At 46.4% G+C, this 15,023-nt stretch overlaps 1 protein-coding gene across 13 annotated transcripts in view; it reads left to right on the top strand.

Annotated features, from left to right (window-relative positions):
• Positions 1 to 15,023, top strand: part of TRIP12 (thyroid hormone receptor interactor 12) — a 1,145,873-nt gene that overhangs the window by 983,143 nt on the left and 147,707 nt on the right. For all 13 annotated transcript variants that reach the window (XM_069213427.1, XM_069213421.1, XM_069213434.1 and 10 more), the window contains 3 exons: positions 2,573 to 2,729; positions 13,942 to 14,040; positions 14,527 to 14,641. In XM_069213427.1, the coding sequence (XP_069069528.1) occupies positions 2,573 to 2,729; positions 13,942 to 14,040; positions 14,527 to 14,641 (371 nt within the window). The remainder of the gene's footprint in view (positions 1 to 2,572; positions 2,730 to 13,941; positions 14,041 to 14,526; positions 14,642 to 15,023) is intronic.

The following is a 15,023-nucleotide window of genomic DNA, read 5'->3' as shown; positions in this document are numbered from 1 at the left end:
GGTCCGCTGTCCACGGGAGTTTCTTGGACCTCTGTGATGCAGGCACTCCCCTGGAGGCTTTTCAGGGGTCGCTGGTCCTGTATGAAGCGTTGCTTTTCTTGTGCAGGGACTTTGAAGCAGGAGACGGGCCGTAGGGCTGGGGCCGAGTCAGTTGTCTCCTTTTCTTCTCTGCGGAGTGTTCAGTTTAGCAGTCCTTCTTTTCTGGAGGTCGTCAGGAATCTGACTAGCTTGGTTCAGGGAGCCCTTAAATACAAGTTTTACTGGTGTTTTTTTTAGGGGTCAGGGGACAGTAGCCAATGGCTTCGGTCTCTGTGGGTGGCTACACCCTTCTGGTACCCACTTTCTTTGGAGAGGGGGCACATTCCTAACCCTATTGGTCCCTGTCCTCCAAACCAAGATGGAGGATTCTGCAAGGATGGGGGTCACTTCAGCTCTGGACACCGTAGGGGTGGTCCTGGCTGAGCTGGTGACTCCTCCTCGTTTTTCCTAATTATCCCACTGGACTTGCCGCCAAAAGTGGGACGGCGGTCCTCTCCACTAGCTGGAGTGCCCTGGGGCACTGTAACTGAAGGCTTGAGCCTTTGAGGCTCACCGCCAAGTGTTACAGTTCCTGCAGGGGGTAGGTGTGAGGCACCTCCACCCAGGGCAGGCTTGGTTTCTGGCCACAGAGTACACAAAGGCACTCACCCCATGTGGTCAGAAACTTGTCTGGAAGTTGCAGGCTCGCACAGACCGGTCAGTCCTACTCTGCCAGGTTGGCTAACATACAGGGGGCATCTCTAAGATGCCCTCTGTGTGCATTTTTCAATAAATCCCACATAGTCATCAGTGTGGGTTATTAGGCTGAGAAGTTTGATACCAATCTTCCCAGTATTCAGTGTAGCCATTATGGTGCTGTGGAGTTTGTGTTTGACAAACTCCCAGACCATATACTCAGTATGGCTACCCTGCACTTTCAATGTCTAAGAATGGACTTAGACACTGTAGGGGCATATTGCTCATGCAGCTATGCCCTCACCTGTGGTATAGTTTTAAGGCTGTAAGGTCTGTTAGAGGGGTGACTTACCTACGCCACAGGCAGTGTGAGGCTGGCATGGCACTCTGAGGGGAGTGCCATGTCGACTTAGTCTTTTTCTCCCCACCAGCACACACAAGCTGTGAGGCAGTGTGCATGGGCTGAGTGAGGGGTCCCCCAGTGTGGCATAATACATGTTGCAGCCCTTGGGGACCTTCACTGAACCCTGGGCCCTTGGAGCCAGGGGTACCTTTTACAAGGGACTTAACTGTGTGCCAGGGCTGTGCCAATTGTGGAAACATAGGTACAGTTTTAGGGAAAGAACCCTGGGGCTGGGGCCTGGTTAGCAGGATCCCAGCACACTTTCAAAGTTTGCATCAACACTGGGCAAAAGGTTTGGGGCAACCATGCCAACAGTGGCATTTTCCTATACTGTGGGATCACAAATTTAGCTACCAACTTTAAGGAATGTATGATTGCCATTGCCGACTGGATGCATGCCAGCTGCCTGAAATTGAATTCCAGTGAAACAATGAATCTCTTCCTTAAGAAACATTTGCAAGAATGGGGAGATCACTGGTGGATGAGTGTTTTAGCTTTCCAAACCCCCAAGTCCAGATCTATAGCTAAAAACGTTGGCTCTTTGCTCCAACTCATTATCTTTCAAGCCATAAGTCAAAACACTGTTTTCTGTTTGCTTCAGCACTCTCAGAAATCTTAAAACTATTATTGGTTTCTTCCTACCTCAAGTTTCCAGGATGACCATCCAGCCCTTAGTCTTCTCCCACCTTTACTATAGCAATATCCTGCCTTTGAGTGCCACAAGGCAGGTAAATAAAATGCTGCAAATTATTCAAAATACAGTGGCAAGACTTTTAATCCATTGCCAAAATGTTGCTCAGCTTCTCAGCTACTTTACGAAGTGCATTGGCTCCTAGTAGAGGAACAGATCCAGTTTAAGGCATTGTGCAAACCAACCAGATCATGAATAATCGGTGCTCACCTACCCATTTGTAGCCTTGCAATCCAAATAGGACTCTAAAATCTGCAGACAAAGATTTGACAGTAGTACCTAGATTTAATCTGGCCAGAAAGGCCGGTCACTCCTTTTGAGCAATAGCACTTGTGTTATGGAACAGTCTGCCTACATTTTTCTTCGGAAAACTTAAACCATTTCTGCTTCGAAAAGCAGTTAAAGACCTGGCTGTTTGCTGCATAGTTCTTCCGTCTGTGTTGAGATGTTAGTTTTTAGCAGGGCAGCACTGATAAACCCTTTTAAAGGGCAGTTAGACCGTCATGCAAAGGAATGGCTACTATCCCAGCTTTGCTGATTACTGCCTAGTAGTGACTTTGGAATCTCTGGGGCTTAAACTGTCATTAAGTTTTTGTTCGCTCCTGACTTTCACTATGAGTTTTTGAAAGCTGCCCTGAAGTGTTCTGTAATAAAATTGGTTCTGCTGATCTGATATTGGAGAAATATTTCTATTCTGTTCATTTAAGAAAATGTAAAGATTGGATTAAATACTTTTAACTGTTGAGCAATGTGATTTTTTGCAGCCCATTTTTCTTTCCCTTTGATACACGGCAAATGCTATTTTACGTAACTGCATTTGATCGAGATCGAGCCATGCAGAGACTGCTTGACACAAATCCAGAAATCAACCAGTCAGACTCTCAGGACAGCAGAGTAGCACCCAGACTGGACAGAAAAAAAGTAAGTAAAATTTCTCCAAAATAAGAGTGAAGAGTTTGTGTGGGCCATGTTTTGTCCGTTTTCAAATCAGTAGCGCTTTTTTCTTACTCTTGTATCTTGCCATCATGTTTGTTGTTTGGTTCATCGCCACTGAAATATTGTGTCTTCAAGAATAATACTTCAAAGCCTTTATGTGCATGCTCTATCTTTGTAGTCGTTCTGCTCTAAACTGAGCTGCTTTTAAAATGTGATGTTGAGTAGGGTATGCTGTATTTAATGCTGTGAGCATACACCTTCTCCTAAGCATGTTTGACCAGCTTATGACTTTCTGGCGTTATGCAGCCTTATAATTGTTTATTTTACTCCTTAGTGGTGTTCCTCCAGTTTAACCTGTAATTTATCCGGTTTGCAAAAAGATGAGGTAGAAAGAAGGTTGGGGTTTGCTTAAAGATGAGGTAGAAAGAAGGTTGGGGGTGAGGAGACAGTGTCACTGGACTGTTACGTGTGGCTGGGCCTCTACCTTGACTCCTAGTAGTGATATCAACGTTTAAAGAATTTGCTACTGCTGTTCTCTCTCTCTCTCTCTCCCCCTCTCTCTCCCTCTCTCTCCCTCTCTCTCTCTCTCTCTCTCTCTCTCTCTCTCTCTCTCTCTCCCCTCTCTCCCCCTCTCTCTCTCTCCCCCTCTGTCTCCCTCTCCCCCTCTCTCCCCTGCAATTCCGAAAGCTTGTAACCAGGAGGATTAGCATGAATATAAATCAAACATGAAACTACAGTTTTCTTAGACTTGCCAGAAGTTGAGCTTCAGTGGTCTATTTGAGAGTTGAATAGACCTCATGGCTTTGTGAACTGGCATGACCTCTAGAGTAACATTTTCAGATTAACCCGATTGTGGGTCTGCTAGAAATGTCTTAATTGGTAAGAAGATTTCTGGTCATAACCTAGGTAAAATAATTTGCCAGCATGATGAAGTGAACAAATAACTTTATCTACTGATGCTGCATACTCCTGTTGAAAACTCATGTTTTTTTATTTTAGAATCACTTTTTTTTTCTTTATTTTTTAAAGGTCCATTAGGCAAATACAAACAAAACCAGCAAGCCAGTGTTCATAGAAAATTATGTCCAGCAACTTGCCTGAGGCACATCCCCTTCTGTGTTTTTTAAATGCCCAGTGGCTATCTGTGGGAAGCTGGCCTGATGTGTGGTGGCATCTATGGTGTTAATCACCCTATACCAGGTCCAGGTATCCCCTATTAATGAAGTGTAGGCAGTATCTAGGAAGCGAGGGCTCTAGAGGTAGTTGTGGATGAGCAGCCAAGACTTATCTAGGAAACATGCAAAGCTAATGCAATACCACTATAGTCACCGAGTACTATCACACATGAAACAACCACACATGGTTACAAAAATAAAGGCACTTTATTAGGGTAACACAAATACTAGAATACTAATAGGAATTCCACCCAACCTGAGGTAAGTTAAACACACTATTATATACACATTAGCAATCAGTAAGGAGCATAAAAAGCAATAATCATTGGTAAAAGCAATAGAAACTAGTGAGGACCCTAAGAGAGGAACAAACCATATGCTAAGAAAGTGGAATGCTAGAAACAGTCCCCCACCAAGGATGTGGTGAGTACCAGAGTGACCCCCAGTGACCAGGAGAACAGAGGTAAGTACCCGGTTTTCCCCAAAACTAACAAGAAGACTTTGGAAAAGTATTGTGCAAGACCCAAACAAGACTGGAAGAAACCGAAGATGGATCTGGCAGAAGAGGATCTGCAAAGGAAGGGTCCAAGTCCGGTTCGTGATAGTGTCCAGTTGTGGCAGGAGCCACTACACAGCCTTCTGTGGGTGCAGTGCCAGGTCGACAGGTGACGAAGAAGACCAACTGTGCAGCACAGGAGCTGAAGAGGAGTCCCTGAAGTGATGCAGATGGGGTCCCACGTAGGCTGTTGGGTTGCAGTGGGGCCATGGTGCATGAAGACTATCAACAAGCCTTGGAAAATTCAAAAGATGAGGAAGACGAGTTGCAAGGCTGAAGAGGGCCAGCAAGGCCCAGGGGACTTGACCCAAGGAGGGGGGGGGAGCCTGATGTGACCCTCAGCAGTTGGAAGTAGTAGCTCATGCAGCCGCTTTCCATAATGTTGAGCTGCACAGTGACCCCATCGAGCAGGACTTCCTGTTCGATACCCTGTCATCCACACATAGGGATGTACAGTTTCTCCCCATGCTCCCCGGCATACTTCGTCATCACACACACAAAGGTTGTAAAGAACCTGTCCGCTCTAGGGTTATCACCCCTAGAGTAGACAACAAATACAAGCCTGCTCTATCTGACCCACTATACATAATATCCCAGGTTCCTCCAGACTCTGTAGTGGCCACCACTGCACAGAAACGGGCAGATAGTCAGGCCACAGGTGACACTGCTCTGACAGACAAGGAGAGTAAAAAGCTGGATGCTGCCAGCAAAAGGGTGGCTGCACAGGCAGCCAATCATTGGCGTATCGCCAACTCACAGGCCTTGTTAACCAGTCATGACTGGGCTCAGTGGGATGAAATGGAGGAGCTCCTTCATCTTCTCCCAGATGAGCACCACAGAAGAGGGCAGCAGATTCTTGCAGAGGGCCAGACGATCACAAATAACTCCATCCGCTGTGCCTTAGTTGCTGCAGCCATAGCTGCACGTGGTATTAACACTAGTGTTTTAATACCAAGGCACTTGTGGCTTTATTGTTCTGGGTTCAAACCAGAGCTCCAGCAAGCGATGCATTATATGCCCTTCGAGAAAGAGCCCCTTTTCGGCCCTCAAGTTGATTCCACCCTTGAGAAGCTGAAAAAGATAAGGACACTGCAAAAGACATGGGTGCTGTAGCAAGTTGGCTCTGTATATACTATCCCAAAGTGAGAGATAGCGTCCACAGAGTCAAAGGGTTCCCCTTAGAGGTTGATAGTGGCAACATTTGATAATACTAATGCTCTGTTTTGTGGTAGTGTGGTCGAGCAGTAGGCTTATCAGAGGGTAGTGTTAAGCATTTGTTGTACACACACAGGCAATAAATGAGGAACACACTCAGACTTAACTCCAGGCCAATAGTTTTTATATAGAAAAATATATTTTCTTAATTTATTTTAGAACCACAAGATTCACGATTTGAAGTAAATACATAAAATGCAAGGTACTACACACAGGTAAGTAAGGAACTTTGAATTAAAGCAGTAGTACACACAATATAGCTATTTAAAAAGTGGACACAGTGCAAAAATCAACAGTTCCTGGGGGAGGTAAGTATGGTTAAGTTTCTGAGGTAAGTAAAGCACTTACAAGTTCGGTTTCCTGGGCATAGGCAGGCCACCGTTGGGGGTTCAAGGCAACCCCAAAGTCACCACACCAGCAACACAGGGCCAGTCAGGTGCAGAGGTCAAAGGAGGGCCCAAAACACATAGGCGCCTATGGAGAACAGGGATGCTCCGGTTCTGGTCTGCTGGCAGGTAAATAGCAGACCATGGGGGTTTTGTAGAGCACTGAGGGTGGGTGGGGGGGGACACAAACAGGCACACAAAACAAACCCTCAGCTGCATGGGGGCGGCCGGGTGCAGTGTGCAAAGTTGTTGTGGGTTTGCTATAGGAAGCAATGGGGCTCACTCAGACGATGCAGGCAGGGCACAGGGGGGCTTCTCGGGCCAGCCACCGACTGGGCTAGGAAGAGGGCCGCCTGCTGGTCACTCCTGCACTGGAGGTTGGTACCTCTCTGTCGTGGGGGCTGCGGGTGCAGTGCTTGGTCCAGGCATCGGGTTCCTTGTTACCAGGCAGTTGCGGTCAGGGGGAGCCTCTGGATCCCCTCTACAGGTGTCGCTGTGGGGGTGCAGGGGGTCATCTCAGGTTAGTCACGAGGTCACAGTCGCCTGGGAGTCCTCTTTGCAGTGTTGGTTCTCTGGAGATTGAGCAAGGGGTCGGGTGCAGAGTGTGAAGTCTCACGCTTCTAACTGGAAGAGTGAGTTCTTTAAAAGTTGCTTCAAAGTTGCAAAAATGTTGCTGTTGATGAACAGTGCCGCTATTCTCAGGAGTTTCTTGGTCCTTCAGTTCAGGGCAGCCCTCTGAGTCCTTAGAGGTCGGATGCGTTGCTGTGAAGGTTCTTTGAGCCTGGAGACAGGCCGGAAGGGCTGGGGCCAAGTCAATTGTCGTCTCCGTCATCTCTGCAGGGCTTTCAGGTCAGCAGTCCTTCTTTGTGTAAGTTGCAGGAATCTGATTTCCTGGGTTCTGCGTCACCCCTAAATACTAAATTTAGGGGTGTGTTTAGGTCTGGGGGGCAGTAGCCAATGGCTACTGTCCTGGAGTGTGGCTACACCCTCTTTGTGCCTCCTCCCTGAAGGGAGGGGGGGCACATCCCTAATCCTATTGGGGAGAATCCCCCAAACTCAAGATGGAGGATTTCTAAAGGCAGGGGTCACCTCAGCTGAGGACACCTTAGGGGCTGTCCTGACTGGTGGGTGACTCCTCTTTGTTTTTCTCACTATCCTCTCCTGCCTTGCCGCCAAACGTGTGGGCAGTGGCCAGAGGGGCGGGCATCTCCACTAGCTGGGATGCTGTAATGTAAGGAAATGCCTCCTTGGCATGGTTGCCCCCTGACTTTTTGCCTTTGCTGATGCTATGTTTACAATTGAAAGTGTGCTGAGGCCTGCTAACCAGGCCCCAGCACCAGTGTTCTTTCCCTAACCTGTACTTTTGTATCCACAATTGGCAGACCCTGGCATCCAGATAAGTCCCTTGTAACTGGTACTTCTAGTACCAAGGGCCCTGATGCCAAGGAAGGTCTCTAAGGGCTGCAGCATGTCTTATGCCACCCTGGAGACCTCTCACTCAGCACAGACACACTGCTTGCCAGCTTGTGTGTGCTAGTGAGGACAAAACGAGTAAGTCGACATGGCACTCCCCTCAGGGTGCCATGCCAGCCTCTCACTGCCTATGCAGTATAGGTAAGCCACCCCTCTAGCAGGCCTTACAGCCCTAAGGCAGGGTGCACTATACCATAGGTGAGGGTACCAGTGCATGAGCATGGTACCCCTACAGTGTCTAAACAAAACCTTAGACATTGTAAGTGCAGGGTAGCCATAAGAGTATATGGTCTGGGAGTCTGTCAAACACGAACTCCACAGCACCATAATGGCTACACTGAAAACTGGGAAGTTTGGTATCAAACTTCTCAGCACAATAAATGCACACTGATGCCAGTGTACATTTTATTGTAAAATACACCACAGAGGGCACCTTAGAGGTGCCCCCTGAAACTTAACCGACTATCTGTGTAGGCTGACTAGTTTTAGCAGCCTGCCACAAACCGAGACATGTTGCTGGCCCCATGGGGAGAGTGCCTTTGTCACTCTGAGGCCAGTAACAAAGCCTGCACTGGGTGGAGATGCTAACACCTCCCCCAGGCAGGAATTGTCACACCTGGCGGTGAGCCTCAAAGGCTCACCTCCTTTGTGCCAACCCAGCAGGACACTCCAGCTAGTGGAGTTGCCCGCCCCCTCCGGCCAGGCCCCACTTTTGGCGGCAAGGCCGGAGAAAATAATGAGAAAAACAAGGAGGAGTCACTGGCCAGTCAGGACAGCCCCTAAGGTGTCCTGAGCTGAGGTGACTCTGACTTTTAGAAATCCTCCATCTTGCCGATGGAGGATTCCCCCAATAGGGTTAGGATTGTGACCCCCTCCCCTTGGGAGGAGGCACAAAGAGGGTGTACCCACCCTCAGGGCTAGTAGCCATTGGCTACTAACCCCCCAGACCTAAACACGCCCTTAAATTTAGTATTTAAGGGCTACCCTGAACCCTAGAAAATTAGATTCCTGCAACTACAAGAAGGACTGCCCAGCTGAAAACCCCTGCAGCGGAAGACCAGAAGACGACAACTGCCTTGGCTCCAGAAACTCACCGGCCTGTCTCCTGCCTTCCAAAGATCCTGCTCCAGCGACGCCTTCCAAAGGGACCAGCGACCTCGACATCCTCTGAGGACTGCCCCTGCTTCGAAAAGACAAGAAACTCCCGAGGACAGCGGACCTGCTCCAAGAAAAGCTGCAACTTTGTTTCCAGCAGCTTTAAAGAACCCTGCAAGCTCCCCGCAAGAAGCGTGAGACTTGCAACACTGCACCCGGCGACCCCGACTCGGCTGGTGGAGAACCGACACCTCAGGAGGGACCCCAGGACTACTCTGATACTGTGAGTACCAAAACCTGTCCCCCCTGAGCCCCCACAGCACCGCCTGCAGAGGGAATCCCGAGGCTTCCCCTGACCGCGACTCTTTGAACCTAAAGTCCCGACGCCTGGGAGAGACCCTGCACCCGCAGCCCCCAGGACCTGAAGGACCGGACTTTCACTGGAGAAGTGACCCCCAGGAGTCCCTCTCCCTTACCCAAGTGGAGGTTTCCCCGAGGAATCCCCCCCTTGCCTGCCTGCAGCGCTGAAGAGATCCCGAGATCTCTCATAGACTATCATTGCGAACCCGACGCTTGTTTCTACACTGCACCCGGCCGCCCCCGCGCCGCTGAGGGTGAAATTTCTGTGTGGACCTGTGTCCCCCCCCGGTGCCCTACAAAACCCCCCTGGTCTGCCCTCCGAAGACGCGGGTACTTACCTGCAAGCAGACCGGAACCGGGGCACCCCCTTCTCTCCATTCTAGCCTATGTGTTTTGGGCACCACTTTGAACTCTGCACCTGACCGGCCCTGAGCTGCTGGTGTGGTGACTTTGGGGTTGCTCTGAACCCCCAACGGTGGGCTACCTTGGACCAAGAACTAAGCCCTGTAAGTGTCTTACTTACCTGGTTAACCTAACAAATACTTACCTCCCCTAGGAACTGTGAAAATTGCACTAAGTGTCCACTTTTAAAACAGCTATTTGTGAATAACTTGAAAAGTATACATGCAATTTTGATGATTTGAAGTTCCTAAAGTACTTACCTGCAATACCTTTCGAATGAGATATTACATGTAGAATTTGAACCTGTGGTTCTTAAAATAAACTAAGAAAAGATATTTTTCTATACAAAAACCTATTGGCTGGATTTGTCTCTGAGTGTGTGTACCTCATTTATTGTCTATGTGTATGTACAACAAATGCTTAACACTACTCCTTGGATAAGCCTATTGCTCGACCACACTACCACAAAATAGAGCATTAGTATTATCTCTTTTTGCCACTATCTTACCTCTAAGGGGAACCCTTGGACTCTGTGCATGCTATTCCTTACTTTGAAATAGCACATACAGAGCCAACTTCCTACATGTAACAAAAGGCATGAGCCTTTGAGGCTCGCCGCCAGGTGTTACAGTTCCTGCAGGGGGAGGTGAGAAGCCCCTCCACCCAGTACAGGCTTTGTTCCTGACCACAGAGTGACAAAGGCACTCTCCTCCCCATGTGGCCAAAAACACGTCTGGTTGTGGCAGGCTGGCAGAAACTGGTCAGTCTAGCACTAGGAGTCAGACTGGTATTCAGGGGGCATCTCTAAGATGCCCTCTGGGTGCGTTTTACAATAAACCCCACACTGGCATCAGTGTGCAATTATTGTGCTGAGAAGTTTGATATCAAACTTCCCAGATTTCAGTGTAGCCATTATGGAACTGTGGAGTTCGGGTTTGACAAACTCCCAAACCATATACTTTTCATGGCTACTCTGCACTTACAATGTCTAAGGTTCTGCTTTGCCCCTGTAGGGGCATAGTGCTCATGCACATATGCCATTACCTGTGGTATAGTGCACCTTGCCTTAAGGCTGTAAGGCCTGCTAGAGGGGTGACTTACCTATGCCACAGGCATTGTGAGGTGGGCATGGCACTCTGAGGGAGTGCCATGTCGACTTAGTCATTTTCTCCCCACTAGCACACTCAAGCGGTCAGGCAGTGTGCATGTGCTGAGTGAGGGGTCCCTAGGGTGGCATAAGACATGCTGCAGCCATTAGAGACCTTCCCTGGCATGAGGACCCTTGATACCAGGGGTACCATTTACAAGGGACTTATCTGTGTGCCAGTTGTGGGAACAAAGTTACAGTGTAGGGAAAGAACACTGGTGCCAGGGCCTGGTTAGCAGGTTCCCAGCACACTTTCAATCATAACTGGCATCAACAAAAGGCAAACAGTCATGGGGTAACCATGCCAAGGAGGCATTTCCTTACACGTGCACTTCAGTTTCACTCACAAAGGGACACTTTTTGTCATCCCACATTCAGAAATGGTTACAAATATACAGCCTCGGAGGTGTCTACTTCCCAGCCCAGGCAGCCTTCAGCCTCATTTTCTAGGGTTTTCTTCATTGGAGCCTATAGAGGCAACAACAGCCGCAGCAAATGGAAGAGCACCAAACCCGCCTCCCTTGCACCCCCTCCTATATTTTGATTACTCTTTTCCACCTCTCCCTCTCATTCCATTTCTGGTTTGGAGGTCCAGGCAGACATCCCTCCCTATGATCCTTGTAGCTCCCACTTGGGTGCGTCAGCAATTGTTTACCACACTTCTGGACACCTCAGTAGGTCCTTGCAAGAAGCTCTCCATCAGGCCGGACCTTCTCACTCAAAATCAAGGACAGATTAGACATCCAGACCCCAAGTCACTAAACCTTGCGATATGGCTCCTGAAGTCTTAGTTTGGTGACTTAGGATTACCTGCGGAATTTATGGACATTCTCGGAGAAGCTTATAGATCAACCACTAGAGCATGTTATGATGCAAAATGGAAACGTTTTGTATGCTACAGCCAACCCAAACATATCACATTAAAGCTACTGGTCAAGTCATTGTTTATTTGCTCCATTTACAGAAAGCAAATTTAGCCTACACTTCAATTATTTTACATCTTGCAGCTATAGCTGCATATCAACAAAACAGGCAACATACTTCCTTGTTTAGAATCCCAGTCATCAAAGCTTTCATGGAAGGCGTTAAAAAGGTTATTCCACCCAAGTTACCTCCTGCACTATCCTGGAACCTCAATAGTGTGCTTACTAGGCTCCTGGGCCCTCCTTTTGAATCACTTCATTTATGTTCTCTTCAGTATCCTTCTTGGTAAGTGGCATTTTTAGTCACTATCACATCATTCAGATGTGTTAGTGAGCTCCAAGCCCTAACCTTAGAACAACCTTTCTTCCAAATCCATAGAGACAAGGTGGGCCTTCGCACAAAGCTGTAGGTACTTCCTCAAGTGGTTCCCCAGTTCCACATCAACCAAACTATTAAACTACTAGTCTTCTTTCTGCAGCCGGACTAAGCCAGCTTTACACACTTTAGATTTTAAACGAGCATTTAAGTCTTACATTGACAGAACCAAATACTTTTGTTTAAAAAAACTAACGGCTTTTGTAGCTTTTTCACAACCTCACAAAGGCAGGCCAATATCCAAAAATAGTGTAGCTAGGTAGAAAGTAAACTGTATACAAACTTGCTGTGCTTTAGCAAAGAGACAGTTACCTGTTAATCCTAGGGCACATTCTACTAGGAAAAAGGAGACACCATGGCTTTCCACAGAAACATACCTATAGCGGACATTTGTAAGGCAGCTACATGATCCGCACCAGATACATTTACAAATCATTACTGTGTGGATATACTAGCAGGTCAGCAAGCCAATGTAGGTCAAGCTGTGCTGCAAACACTTTTCCAGTCAACTGCAGCTCCCACTGGCTAGCCATCACTTTTATGGAGGGACTGCTTTACAGTCCATACATAGTAAGTGTATCTACAGCCATACGTCATCGAACGAAAAATGTTACTTACCCAGTAAGCATCTGTTTGTGGCTTGTAGTGACGTAGATTTACATGTGCCAACCCTCCTCCCCGGGCACCTATGACTGTTCCAGTTACTTTATATATGTGTATACTGTTGTACATGTGTAGTTACATTTACGTAGATATCTTTTTCTCTATACTTCCTCTGCAACCCTTTTCTCACCCGCCTGCGGGGGGGGTAAAACAATCTAACAAAGGAGTTGATGCCCAATGTACAGTAGAACTGATGAGGAGGAGGAGGAGTATTTCGATCCCATGACTTGGAAAAATGCTTCTTCGAAGAAAAATAACTTGCAACACTCCAGACCAAACACTAGATGGCAAGAGTATGCAGGGCATGTTAATCTACAGCACTACATGCCGCAAACAGATGCTTACCGGGTAAGTAACATTTTCCTTCTGGAATATCAGATTCTTTTGTATGTGAAGAGGAATCTCTGAAAACAGTCTTCTATCATCACAGAGCCTCAGAGTTTAATATCAGTTGGTACAGATGAGTTTAAGGTTTAAAAAAAAAAAAAAAAAAGGTAAAGCGTTAGTAGCACCGAGTGCTTTGTGAGAATAGTTCACACTCCTGATTAATGTTATTTTGGCTGCATTCTTACCACAGAAGGCAAGTATTTGTTCACAGTTATGAATCCTGTCGCTGATGAGCATGACATGGAAGTATAGGGCTCGTGCTCTTTTCGGGTAATGGCATAACTATTTCCATATTTGTGATGTGGAAATTTGTGAGTTTTATGTATAATACCAACCATTTTTATCACACATTTATCATTTGATATGTACTCCACTGCACGTATATACATACCATGATTATCTGTTTGTTACTTGTATTTGGTAAAGTATGTATACCCTCTTGTTGCAGCTAAGCCAATCAGGAGCTGTAGTTCATGTCGTTAACCAAAATTTAAAGGTGATACAAAAACCTTTCCTTCTTCACACCTTGAAGTCCCAAGTGTCTGTCAGACATTGACCTCATGCCAAACAGACCTCCGCCTGTGTGGAGCTGGGTCCTGCACTCTTTCACACCCCTCATTGTAGGTTTTGCTTTCAGCTGTCTGGCAGATCCCAGACTAGCCTTTAGAATTGGGTGCTTGAGGCCAATGTTGTCTCAGAAAGTTACAAAGGTTGTGGTTGAGTCTGTTTGTGCTGGAGTATGCCCTGAGCAGTGTGATGGGTACCACACTCTTAGCTATGGGGCAGACTGTCTGGACACACCGAACCAGTGATGCACCGTACTTAGGAATCTACCACACCAAAATCAGGCTCCTAATGGGGGGCATAAATTAGACTTGGAAGTGTCCATCGCTTTTCAAATAAAGATCTAGATTGATTATTTTTTAACTACTTGTCAAACCGTATAGCAGGTTGCAAAATAAAATGTGGTGTTTCTTTGCTTAATGTCCATCCAGTAAATAAAACTAAACTTATTTTTATTTATTTATTTTTTAAATAGCGCACTGTGAATCGAGAGGAGCTGTTGAAGCAGGCAGAATCTGTAATGCAGGATCTTGGCAGTTCACGGGCCATGCTGGAAATCCAGTATGAAAATGAAGTAAGTTGCCCAGGGGTTGTATGGACTGTGGCTATTAAGGAGTACATACAGAACTTCAGCCATTTTTTCTTTGTATTTAAGAAAACCTGAATTTTAGTTTCAGCATTTGCTTTGGTCTAATCTCTGAGAGGTGTAGATGAGTATTTTTAATGCTGAACCAAATTATGACAAACTTTATCTTTTTGCCGTTGAAGTTCTGCTTGAATTATCGTCATCCCACAAGGACAAGAACCTAGTCAGTCTCTTAGCAAAATCATGCTAAGTGGTTTCCTTTTCGGGATATTATACACTGTGTGATGGGTAAAGCTTTTTTCTTCCTCCCCAGGGTGTTTTAAATTGCTTATTAATGATGATGTGGTGAGATTTTTCAGTATTGTTAGAACTTTTTCACTCCAGTATTACTCGACCAAAAATTGGGTGTTTTAGTTCAGCATTAGTCTTACGACTGTATTACTTAAGCTAATAACTTATTTTGTGTTTTTCTAGGTTGGAACTGGACTCGGGCCAACATTGGAGTTTTATGCACTTGTTTCTCAAGAGCTGCAACGAGCTGACTTGGGCCTCTGGAGAGGTGAAGAGGTCACCCTTTTCAATCCTAAAGGTAATTTAATTATTTTTGTTAAAATATGTTTTGAGTATGTGTACTTCATAAGGTTTTCTAAGAGAAACACTTATTGGACAAATACATTTTAAATGTGCCTGTATGCAGTACCATGGGATTACATTTATGTGATGTCGGCAACTTGAAGTCCTTAATTATGTAACTGTGCAGTAAGTGTTTGGGGGACAAGGTTGTGTGGAGAACAAACCTAAGAAGTGTCTTGATAGTCCATTCTAAATTAAATATCAGGTTAACTGTGGGATGCCTATTTATTTCCAGTAATTCAGTTCTCCAGAAAATTGTTCTGTTGCTTATTGCTTGCTCTTCATTACATGTTTGACAGCATTCTGAAGGTTTGAAAGACAGATGCATTGCTTGTTCA

The sequence above is a fragment of the Pleurodeles waltl genome, chromosome 11 (genome assembly GCF_031143425.1).
Source record: "Pleurodeles waltl isolate 20211129_DDA chromosome 11, aPleWal1.hap1.20221129, whole genome shotgun sequence".
Classification (NCBI taxonomy): domain Eukaryota; kingdom Metazoa; phylum Chordata; class Amphibia; order Caudata; family Salamandridae; genus Pleurodeles; species Pleurodeles waltl.
The sequence above is the reverse complement of the archived record's forward strand: the minus strand, read 5'-3'. Positions and strand labels throughout refer to the sequence as shown.